This window comes from Eriocheir sinensis, chromosome 51, assembly GCF_024679095.1.
Source record: "Eriocheir sinensis breed Jianghai 21 chromosome 51, ASM2467909v1, whole genome shotgun sequence".
Lineage (NCBI taxonomy): Eukaryota > Metazoa > Arthropoda > Malacostraca > Decapoda > Varunidae > Eriocheir > Eriocheir sinensis.
The window spans coordinates 6,692,510-6,703,653 of record NC_066559.1 but is presented as its reverse complement, the minus strand read 5'-3'; the positions used below and the strand labels follow the sequence as shown (position 1 = coordinate 6,703,653).

Below are 11,144 nucleotides of genomic sequence, written 5' to 3'. Positions count from 1 at the left end.
ACATATAACGTAAACAAAATATGTATCGCATAAAATATTATTCTAAATTTATTATATTATTTTACCGAATATTTAGTCTCTTATTCAATGGAAGTTAGAGCTAATGAAGCAATGATGTTAATATTATAAAAAATCTACAGATGGCCAAAACTGTACTAAAAACAATTAAAAGACTTTGAACGTTACATCCACCTGAGGAAGCGTTACAATAGAGAGCAGCTAGGCCTCTAGGGTGCTGGTCATCTAAAAATAGAACATGAGGAGGAAAGAAAGGCAACAATTCTTGCATACATTGTGGCGGTCACTATTCAGCGGACGCGTAGACAGTATTAAAGCGGAAGCCGTAAGGAACGGATCTGTTTGACTATGTTCAATGAAGGTTTGGACGCAGCACATCCTCAGGTATGTCTGTTCCGCCGCCGCGGTGTACCTGGTGGCCACGCAGGTGTGCAGCAGCTTCCTTAGGGCCGGTGAAGCCGAGCGCCAGTCGGGGCGGGGCGGCACGGGGCCCGACACTCCGTCCTGCCGCGCCCTCTTCACTGTCATGAATGTCCCCCGCCGCCCCACAGTCAACGTCAGCCTCTTCATACATGACCTTCAAGGGTATTCGCCTCCTCACAAGCTCAATGGAGACTGGAGGGCGCGGGCATTCCCTGGCCCCGTCCCCGGATCCGGCAGCTCCGCCGCGGCCGCTGGGGCGGTGCGGCAGCTGCTCCTAAAGAGAAACTTGCCGCCAGGACCATCGACGGCAGACTACTCCCCGCTGGCCGCCCTTCTTCCCTCAGTGCTGGCCCGCCAGGCAGGGGGTGAGGGCAGCGCCCAGACGGTCACCACCACCACCACCACCAGGATCGGCGCCGCCGGTGGGCTGCTGCCCTACGTGCCGTGTCAAATAGCGACCTATGCTGACCCTGCCTCTGCCACCGCCTGCTTCAGGGAGAGGCTGAGAAAGGATGACTCCTTATGGATCTTTTTCATGGGGGACTCTAAGATTAGAAACCTTTTTGTTTCATTCATTGCACTTATGGATAAAGAGCTCCACTTCATTATTAAATTTCCTGTAAGTTTTGGTGACACTTTTTTAACATTACGTGGCAAAAGATATGCTTAAATCACATGTTCTGCACATTCTGAACAAGACTGTTGAGAAAAACGAATTGTGAGCAGTTTGTTCAGGAGTGAGGAATTACACCACATAAACTGACAAACTCCCGTCCACAGAGCTTCAGCATACCGTTCGCTGCGATGGACTGGGGCTACGCCACGATAAAAGTGAACTTGGATGCCTCTTGTCTGAAGCTACCAGGACTACGTGTGTCATTCCGGTATGTGTGTGTGTGTGTGTGTGTGTGTGTGTGTGTGTGTGTGTGTGTGTGTGTGTGTGTGTGTGTGTGACTGTGTGTTAGTGTGTGTCTGTATATTTGTGTGTGTGTGTGTGTGTGTGTGTGTGTGTGTGTGAATGTGTGTTAGTGTATGTGTGTGTGTGTTCGTGGGTATTTCTGGAATGACATATAAATTGAAGGGTTTTCCGGAGTGTTGAGTTCTTTAAAAGCGACCACAGATTGTTGCAAAACTGATGATACGAATCAGGTCCAAAAAATTCTCAAGATGCAACCCTCCAGGGTTCCATCTTGAGAAACTAAGGGACCAGGCGTGTGCTCATAAGTTTGGAGCGGCAGTATCAAATCGGTTTGAAGTGCTTGGAACTTTGGAAGACCCTGGAGAGTTATGGGATACTTTTAAAGGTGAAACTCTGAAAGCTGCCGAGGAGTGCATTGGAGAGCGCCCAAGGTCTAGGAGTTTTGTCTCCTCGAGGGAAACGCTGGAGAATATAGAGGAAGTCGTACTGCCAGGCTGGTCGGGGACTCGGAGCGATACAGGACTCTGTCACTGTGGGGTTCTTGAAAGGTCTGGACTTCCGAAAATCCCGTAAATTCTCAGCAATAGAAATATAAAAATAAAATATCTGAAAATTGAGTTTTCAGACTCGCAGCCCCTCCTAGTCCTTTATTATTTAAATATATGACCAGTCACATCTCTCATAGGACAAGCAAAGACCAGATGAACCAGCTCTTAAGTTTATTTAAGCAACAAAGAAACTCGCTGGAAATTAAGAATAATTAATTAATCGCAGGCACACAGCAACCTAGCTGTCTTAAAACATCCTATGCAAAATATGTTCTTAGCTGGAGATGGCGAAACAGAAACCACACCTGGTCTTCCTCGTGGTCCGTTCGGCATGGAGTCCTTCTGTCCTCTTCGTTCCTCTCTGCAACACGCCGTGCCCTCCTTACCTCCCAAGGGCTTCCCTCGCCTAGCAGTACACAGTCACTCTGGACTTGTGGATACTACAAAGGCAGGAAACCACCACGATGGACACGTGGCACGGAAGGAGGTGAGGGACGTCTGCTCGCGGTGAAGTCTAGGTGGGAGATGATGGAAGATGGCGGCGGGACCCACAATGCTCCGGCCCCCGGCCACGGTCAAGATGCCAGCTCTCGCCATACTGATATCTCGTTTTCTGTGTAACACACTAAACGCCCTACGGCTATGGATTGTTATTTATTAATAACCTAACACATGCACTAGGTATTAGTGGGTCATGTATCCCACACATAGTTCAGCTTTGGCAGTAATAACGAAATTATTTGAATAAGGTCCTGTTTCCCGCCTGCCTGGTTTTCCCGCCTGATCTGTGGCTACTCCCGCTCTCTCAATCAAAATGGCGGGGACTCCCGCGGTATTTTTCCACGGACCACTCCCTGAATAATGAAATCATGACAGTCACGAAGGACTAGAACCCTTCTGAAGAGGGATAAGGCGAGGTGCGTCAGAGGTCTCGCTGAGGTTGTTGAGGGTTGTCTAAATGCAAATGACCTTAGACATGCCGTTCGAGCTCAAAAGAAGCTTCGCTATAAATCCACATCTCAGATGAGTACGGTCCGAACGGCTGGAGGACAGATAGTGTCGGATGCGGATGGGTACCGGACTCGTTGGGCCGAATAATTTGGGCAGTTGTACACGGCAGAGCCCCCAAGCGGATAGCTCCCTCTGGCTGGGTTGCAGATGGCGGCTGGTGATCCACCAATAGACGAATCTCCACCCTCTCTTGCGGTGGTGAGAGAGGCTGTGAGAAGGTTGAAGGGTGGAAAGGCAGCTGGGACCTGTTATATCGGAGCAGAATTGCTGAAACCTAGGGGTGAAGCCATGATCCGTGAATTGCATCCCGCACTGTCTGCCGTGTGGCAGTTCGGCACCATTCCTCTTGACTGGAAAAGGGGGTTGGGTGTCCCTATCTGGAAAGGGGACCGACAGGACTGCAACAATTACCGTGGTAATACACTGCTCAGCCAGCCGGGCAAAGTGCTCTCTTATCTGCTTCTGATGTGAATTCGATCTCATCTGCTAAAGTTTCAGAGACCTGAGCAATCTGAGGTTCTAGCAATTTGCGTCCTCGTGGAATGCCGACGTGAGTTTCGACAGGATGCTCGCAGCCTATGTCGATCTCAAGAAGGTTTTTGACTCAGTGCATCGTGAGGCACTCTGGGATATGAGGCAGATATCAATTCTTGCTACATCACTTTTCAACACTTGAATGGACTGGATATTATGCAAAGTTGCTGATCAAAGTCGTTGAGGAGCATCTATTGCCGACATCAAGGTCACTGATCTAGTTTTTCCTGATGGTGCTGTATTTCTCGCGGAATCGCAGGAGGTTCTGGTGATGGCTCGCGATGTTCTGCATGAGGGGGCGAAGCCAATGGGACTGATGGTCTCCTGGACCGAAACAAAGGTCCAGTCGTTTGGAGGCTTGCTGGATGACACAGTTCAGTCTGTTCATGCACGTGGTGAGGATGTCGAGGTCACCAAAAGCTTCACCTATTTTGGTAGCGTAGTACATAACAATGTGGGTCTTACCAAGAAGTCACTCGATGGACTGGGGTGGCCCACGGCGTTATGAACTCGATCAATACGAGTATATGGCGCTGTCGATATTTATGCAGACGGACAAAGATTCAAATCTTTAAGTCGCTTGTGCTCCGTCTTAATGCATGGCTGTGATACATGGACACTGAATAGTGACTTGAAGAGGTGTGTTGATGCCTTTAGTACCAAATGCCTTCACAGGATTATGGGGTTTCGCTGAAATGACTTTGTGTCGAACCAGCGACAACTCCGTAAAACTGATTCGAGGCCTGTTACCAGCTTAGTCCGTGAACACCAACTCCAGCTATATGGGCAGGTGGCACGCCTCAAGGACGTCGATCCTGCTCACAGGGTAGTTTCTTTACGAGACAACCCTAAGTGGGGGATACCAAGGCGACGCCCTCGTAACGCGTGGCTGGGGCAAGTCAGCCGATCCTACCGGGAGGGACTTGGGATGGACAGGGCAGTTCCGTGGGAGCTTCCTCGGGAGGACCGCAAGGAATAAAGGCTGGGAATGAGTAAAGCGAAGCGCCCCGGGCGTATGCAGTTAGTAAGTTAGTGTGTTTACATGATTTTCCAGGTCTATTAGTTAACCCTTCAAAAATATGCACGAACAGGGCTGTCACCGGTAAACCTATATATTATTATAACCTTTCCTCTACAACCTATCCTTTGATGTTCTATAAATAAATAACCCTTCATACTCAGGTTTCAGCCATTCAATCAGCTAAAAGCATCATCGAAGAAGAGCAGCGCGGAAGTGCGGCAGCTGGCGCGGTGGGCGGCGGGGCTGGAAGCAGCTCCACACCTGCTGGTGCTGGGTAGGTTGTCACGCGCTGCCACGCAACACACAGCATTTCTCTCATTCAGGAACACGCAATAGCTCGCTCACGGATGCAATTGCTTCTCTGTTGTCTCAGTTTCCTCTCCCTCATTCAATGACGTCCTCAATTCACCATTTACTTTTCGCTCGCTCACTTACTCGCTTGTGAGTAATAACAGCAGCATTAGAGGTAATACTAATGGTAACTGTGCCCACCGCTTCTCCGCAGGCTACACTTCGTGGACCACCATTGATATGGAAGTGGAGTTCTTTCACGACGCTCTTGACTCCCTAATGGACATGCACAAATTGGTGGCGCCTCTCCTGCAACAGGTTGGTGGACTCTGACGCTTTCGTGCCCTCGTTCAGCTGTTGCATTCACGGAACAATCTTTATCAAAACTTCCACAACACTGCGGTATACCCTGCTGAGGCTATGACATACACGCGTTTAGGTACCTAGTGGCTCTCCGATTACTCAGTTATAATTTATGTATGTAAGATTCAGTCCAATTCTTCTATTGGAAGTACCGTGTAACATTATACATTGTTACATATACATCTGTGTAAATGACTCTAAGGTTCCTGCTTCTTTATCAGGTGAGCCGGAGGACTCGGGTTATCGTGACGCCCCAAAGCAGATACAAGATCTACGCAAGTACAGGTCTTTACCAGCATTACAGCACTCCTTTCGGGGATCCCATCTTTGACTGGAGCGAGGCAGTGTTGCTTCATCATCTACGGCTTCATACGCAACAAAGCCAGACGCCCACACCATCCGATGCTACTTCGGCAGGAAATATAAGGGAACGATGGAGCCGCAACGGCTCAGGGCCCCGAGACCACCTAGTGCCCGATGAGGCTGACGGCGGAGTGTGGTGGTGGGACACGAGTCTGCCGCTGAGCCTGGCGGAGAACAGCGAGTGTGAGGAGCTGTACCACCGTGGCCTGACACATCACTCTTTGTATAATAGCTCTTTCTTTAGGTGTAACAATGACCACCACGCAGGCACCGTCACTCTGAGGGACCAGGTCACGATGCTGCTCAACCTGGCGTGCAACTCCGTGTTGGGAGGTGGCGAGAGGATGTGTTGTGGCTAACGCGAGGGATGCAGCAGGGAGGTCTTGAGGGGCTGTGTTGTGGCTAACGCGAGGGATGCAGCAGGGAGGCCTGGAGGGGAAGTGTTGTTGCTAACGCGAGGGATGCAACAGAGAGGCCTCGATGGGCTGTGTTGTGGCTAACGCGAGGGATGCAGCAGGGAGGCCTGGAGGGGAAGTGTTGTTGCTAACGCGAGGGATGCAGCAGGTAGGCCTCGAGGGGCTGTGTTGTGGCTAACGCGAGGGACGCAGCAGGGAGGCCTCGATGGGCTGTATTGTGGCTAACGCGAGGGGAGCAACAGGGAGCCCTCGAGGGGCTGTATTGTATGGAGTATGCATCTCATATGTGGGGGGGCTCCACTCACACAGTTCTTCTGGACAGAGTGGAGGCTAAGGCTCTTCGTCTCATCAGCTCTCCTCCTCCTACTGATAGTCTTCTACCTCTTAAATTCCGCCGCGATGTTGCCTCTCTTTCTATCTTCTATCGATATTTCCACGCTGACTGCTCTTCTGAACTTGCTAACTGCATGCCTACCCCCCTCCCGCTGCCCCGCTGCACACGACTTTCTACTCATGCTCATCCCTATACTGTCCAAACCCCTTATGCAAGAGTTAACCAGCATCTTCACTCTTTCATCCCTCACGCTGGTAAACTCTGGAACAATCTTCCTTCATCTGTATTTCCTCCTGCCTACGACTTGAACTCTTTCAAAAGGAGGGTATCAGGACATCTCTCCTCCCGAATTTGACCTTGCTTTTGGACACCTCTTTTGTGTCTTTTTTAGGAGCAGCGAGGAGCGGGCTTTTTTTTATTATTGTTTTCTTTTTTTTGTGCCCTTGAGCTGTCTCCTTTGTTGCAAAAAAAAAAAAAAAATGTGGCTAAAGCGAGGGGAGCAACAGTGAGGCCTCGAGGGGCTGTATTGTGGCTAACGCGAGGGGAGCAACAGGGAGGCCTCGAGGGGCTGTATTGCGGCTAACGCGAGGGGAGCAACAGTGAGGCCTCGAGGGGCTGTATTGTGGCTAACGCGAGGGGAGCAACAGGGAGGCCTCGAGGGGCTGTATTGCGGCTAACGCGAGGGGAGCAACAGGAAGCCCTCGAGGGGCTGCCATTGTCGCGCTGCCAGACTTGCTGGGAATCGGAACCAATACAGGGCTCTGTCGCGTAGGACTAGAGCTCTCCTGAGGAGAGACAAGGAGAGGTATGTCAGGGGTCTCGCTATGGAAGTCGAGGGCCATTTAAATGCGAATGACCTCCGACCTGTTTACCAGCCCTGAAGAAGCTCCGCTCCAAGTCTTCCTCTCAGGTGAGCGCTATCCGAACAGTTGACAGCTGCCTCGTGTCGGACGTGGATGGGCAGAGGGCTCGTTGGGCTGAGTACTTTGAGCACCTGTACATGGGGGACCCACCACGTGGGCAGCTTCCAGTTGCTGAGTTGCAGGTGGCGGATGCTGATCCACCCATTGACTAAAGACTACCCTCTGGTTGAGGTCAGAGAGGCTGTGGCAAAGTTGAGGGGTGGAAAGGCACCTGGCACCTGTAACATTAGTGCGGAGCTGCTCAAAGCTGGTGGTGAGGCCATAATCCGCGGGTTGCATGCGGTCTTGACTGCTGTATGGCAGTCCGGTACCATTCCTCCTGACTGGAGGAGGGGGTTGGTCGTTCCTATCTGGAAAGGGAAAGGGGACCACCAAGACTGCAACAACTACCGTGGTATTACACTGCTCAGTGTGCCAGGCAAAGTGCTTGCCCACCTATTGCTGATGCGAATTCCCAGCCAGCTGCTGAAGCTCCAGAGACCTGAACAGTATGGGTTTACGCCTGGTAAGTCAACAACTGACAGTATTCTAGCGCTTCGCGTACTGGTGGAGCGCCGATGTGAGTTTCGACATGGGATGCTTGCAGCCTATATCGATCTCAAGAAGGCGTTTGATTCAGTGAATCGCGAGGCACTCTGGAATCTTCTGCGACTCCATGGGATTCCTGCGAGGACTATTGGTTTGCTGACTGACCTGTATTTTGGGTGAGAGAGTGCTGTGAACTGCCGGGGGGGCTTGTCCAGCTTCTTTCCCGTGAATGCGGGAGTGAGCCAGGGCTGTGTCCTTGCCCCATCGCTTTTCAACACTTGTATGGACTGGGTACTGGGCAAAGTTGTGGACCAGAGTCATTGCGGAGCATCCATTGGCAATACCAGGGTCACTGGCCTTGTTTTTGCCGATGATGCAGTAATCCTGGCGGAGTCGCTGGAGGTTTTGGTGATGGCTCTCGAGGCATTGCACGAGGAGGCGAAACACTTGGGACTTCAGGTCTCCTGGGCTAAGACAAAGGTACTACAGGTGTTTGAAGGCTTGCTAGATGAAACAGTAGTTTGTTCATATGTGTGGCGAGGACGTTGAGATCTCAGAAAGTTTCACGTATTTAGGTAGCGTAGTTCATAACAACGGTGAGTCTGGCCAGGAAGTCTTACGGCGGATTGGCCTGGTCCATGGTGTTATGGACTCGCTAAATACGAGCATATGGCGTTGTCGATACTTGTGCAGAAGGACAAAGATCCGGATCTTCAAGTTCCTTGTGCTCCCTGTCTTTTACTCTATGGGTGTGAGACGTGGACACTAAATGGGGACTTGGAGAGGCTGACTTGCCTTTGATAATAAATGTCTACGCAGAATCATGGGATATCGCTGGAATGACTTTGTGTCAAACCGGCGACTACTCCGTGAGACTGTTTCGACATAATAGCTGATGATATGATTTCGACATAAAGCTGATCCTGCTCATCGAGTTGGTTTTGTAAGAAACAATCCTGAGTGGAGGAGGTCAAGGGGACGCCCACGGAGTTCGTAGCTTGAGCAAGTCGATAGATCCCGCCGGGAGGTACTCGGGTTGGGAAGGGTGCCTGCATGGAGACTCGCCCAGAGGGCCCCCCGGGCTTGGCGTCGTAGGGTGGGCGAGGTGACGCGCCCCCCGGCGTATGCCCCCACTGATTTATTGATTGAAAACAGTTATGACAAAATTCTTTTACAGAAGAATTGCCGTCTTATCAACTTTCTGCCATTTATGAACAATTATTCACAGAAATAACCACAAACAGGACTTCACACATAAAAGACTCTGACCAATCATTCCAGGAACAAACTAGCATCCAGAATAAGTTATCATTTATGGATCACGTCCAGGCAGTAAGCCAGGTGATGGAGAAAACTAATGAACGAAGAAAATCTCTTTGTTTTGCCTTCACTTACTAAGAAAAGACCTTTGGTTCAGTGGCAACTACTGATACTGAAGGCGGTTCGATGACAAGATGTAGGTGAAATCTATCGTAAAATTCTTGGAGCCATAATTAAAAATGGAACAGCTACTATTAGACTTCATAGATTTTTTTTTTTTTTTTTTTTTTTTTTACGTCGTTGCCTGTTGCGCCGGTAGGCATCTTCCTGGTGGGGCCTGATGGTCGGCCCAAGGCTTCTTCCAGGTGGGGCCTGATGGTCGGCCCAGCCCGTTCTGGCGCAGGCGAGTGTTTATAGTGGCGCCATCTTACCAGAAAAGTCCCAATAAAAAAAAAAGGAGTTAGACAGAGCGATAAAACATCACCTAAACTGTTTACGGCGTGATTAGTAGAAATATTACACACACACACACATACATACATACATACATATACATATATATATATATATATATATATATATATATATATATATATATATATATATATATATATATATATATATATAAGAACTACGGTACGTGAGAAAAAAAGGGATTAGAATTATTAACGAACACCAAAATAATCTTCGATTTGCAAACGATGATATTATTTCCAGTGAATCCAGCAGCAAACTGCAGCAGATAATATAAATAACTAAGGAAAGGAAAACTACAAGAAGGGGTGATATGTAGAAAAATTATCAACGATAACGATCATGCGCAAATGTAACATGCAGTCACTCAGGAACAAGTTTTAAAAACAGTTAAAATGCTTTACCTTGGAGAACTGAAACAAATCCCTCACTCAATTCAGAAATAAAAATCCACTTAAGATTGAACTGGAGTGCTTTCAGAAAATAAGGTAATATATTGAGAGGCTCTCTACCGTTGTGTTTAGAGAGCTAGGATTTAAGAGGGGGTTGTAAATGGTCGGCCTGAAGAAAATATTTTATTTATATTTTTGGCTAATAAAATTCTGCGAATTTCCTTTTTCTTTTGGTATATAAATGAATATTATGAAAAAATAATACACTGGTATGGAACATGCAATGCAATGCAATGCAACGTCCTACAATGAGCTTCCGCGCGGCGCCACTGGCTTGCAATCCATGTTTTCACCCGTTTTTAATTTTAGGATTTTTTTTTTTCATGGTCTGTCATGATACTTTTAGGTTCTCTCACACTATAAGTCAAGAAAATGGGAAATTTTAGCAGTCACTAATATATTTTCGTAAAATCGATTTACATAATATATTTTTTTCATAAATCCAACAAAACACTCTATGTATCCGCCTCAAATGTCTTTTCAATTATATTTTATTGATTTTACACAGTAGAAGACTGGTTTTTGCTTTGAAATATGGTTAAAATTGAGTACATGGATTTGTGACCCTGTAAAAAAAGACGTAACAATGGGTAAACAACGCGGCCTGTGTACACATCTAATGAAAGTAAGTTAAGGAAACCATGTCTGCTTTTTTCTTCATATCCTGATGTATGTATCCAGTGGATTTCAAGTCCCTATTTGGAATAGGTAAAATACAAAAAATATGTCAACTTCATCGCTTGGTATCTCAAAACCATGATTTTGCACTTTAAAAAAATATCTCCTCCGTTGCACTTCTTGTTACACACATATCTCCTACTGCAGCTTATGAAAGTATGTGTAAGAAATAGGGTTTGCTATCGGAACTATTGTCTGGATTTGATTTTGATTTTTGAAAAATATTTGTAAAAAAAAAAAAAAAAAAAAAAAAAAAAATAATCGAACTTTAAAAAATATATATTTTACTATTGTATATAACTTTCCAATAGCAAACCTTAATTTCCTATCCTTCCTGATTAAAACGAATTTTGAATGAAAGAAATCGGCCCGTAAATAAGGGAGGAGATACGCTTAGAACATAAGGAATATAACTTGGGAGTTGAGATTTTACAACCCATCCTTAATTAGAGTGTTCTTGTTGCCAGAGGATTGGAGGAATGGAGAACGTATTATGAACTACAGTACTGGATAAGAAATCTGCATCTGGATTAAGAAAATAGAAAACGAAGTAGAAGGCATGATAATGTCAATTAAGCTTTGTCCTGA

At 47.4% G+C, this 11,144-nt stretch overlaps 1 protein-coding gene across 1 annotated transcript; it reads left to right on the top strand.

The window, feature by feature from the left end:
• Positions 1-281: 281 nt before the first annotated feature.
• LOC126982604 (uncharacterized) lies at positions 282-9,466 on the top strand. The gene is made up of 5 exons (XM_050834796.1): positions 282-1,060; positions 1,222-1,325; positions 4,636-4,748; positions 4,980-5,083; positions 5,350-9,466. The coding sequence occupies exons 1-5, from the start codon at positions 374-376 to the stop codon at positions 5,848-5,850; spliced, it is 1,509 nt and encodes a 502-aa protein (XP_050690753.1). The 5' UTR covers positions 282-373; the 3' UTR covers positions 5,851-9,466.
• Positions 9,467-11,144: the final 1,678 nt, after the last annotated feature.

Bases quoted from the DNA above. Each gene is read 5' to 3' on its own strand.
- LOC126982604 (XM_050834796.1), top strand. From the start codon at position 374: ATGAAGGTTTGGACGCAGCACATCCTCAGGTATGTCTGTTCCGCCGCC. The intron at 1,326-4,635 runs GTATGTGTGTGT...CTTCATACTCAG, and splicing joins GGACTACGTGTGTCATTCCG to GTTTCAGCCATTCAATCAGC. The intron at 4,749-4,979 runs GTAGGTTGTCAC...GCTTCTCCGCAG, and splicing joins TCCACACCTGCTGGTGCTGG to GCTACACTTCGTGGACCACC.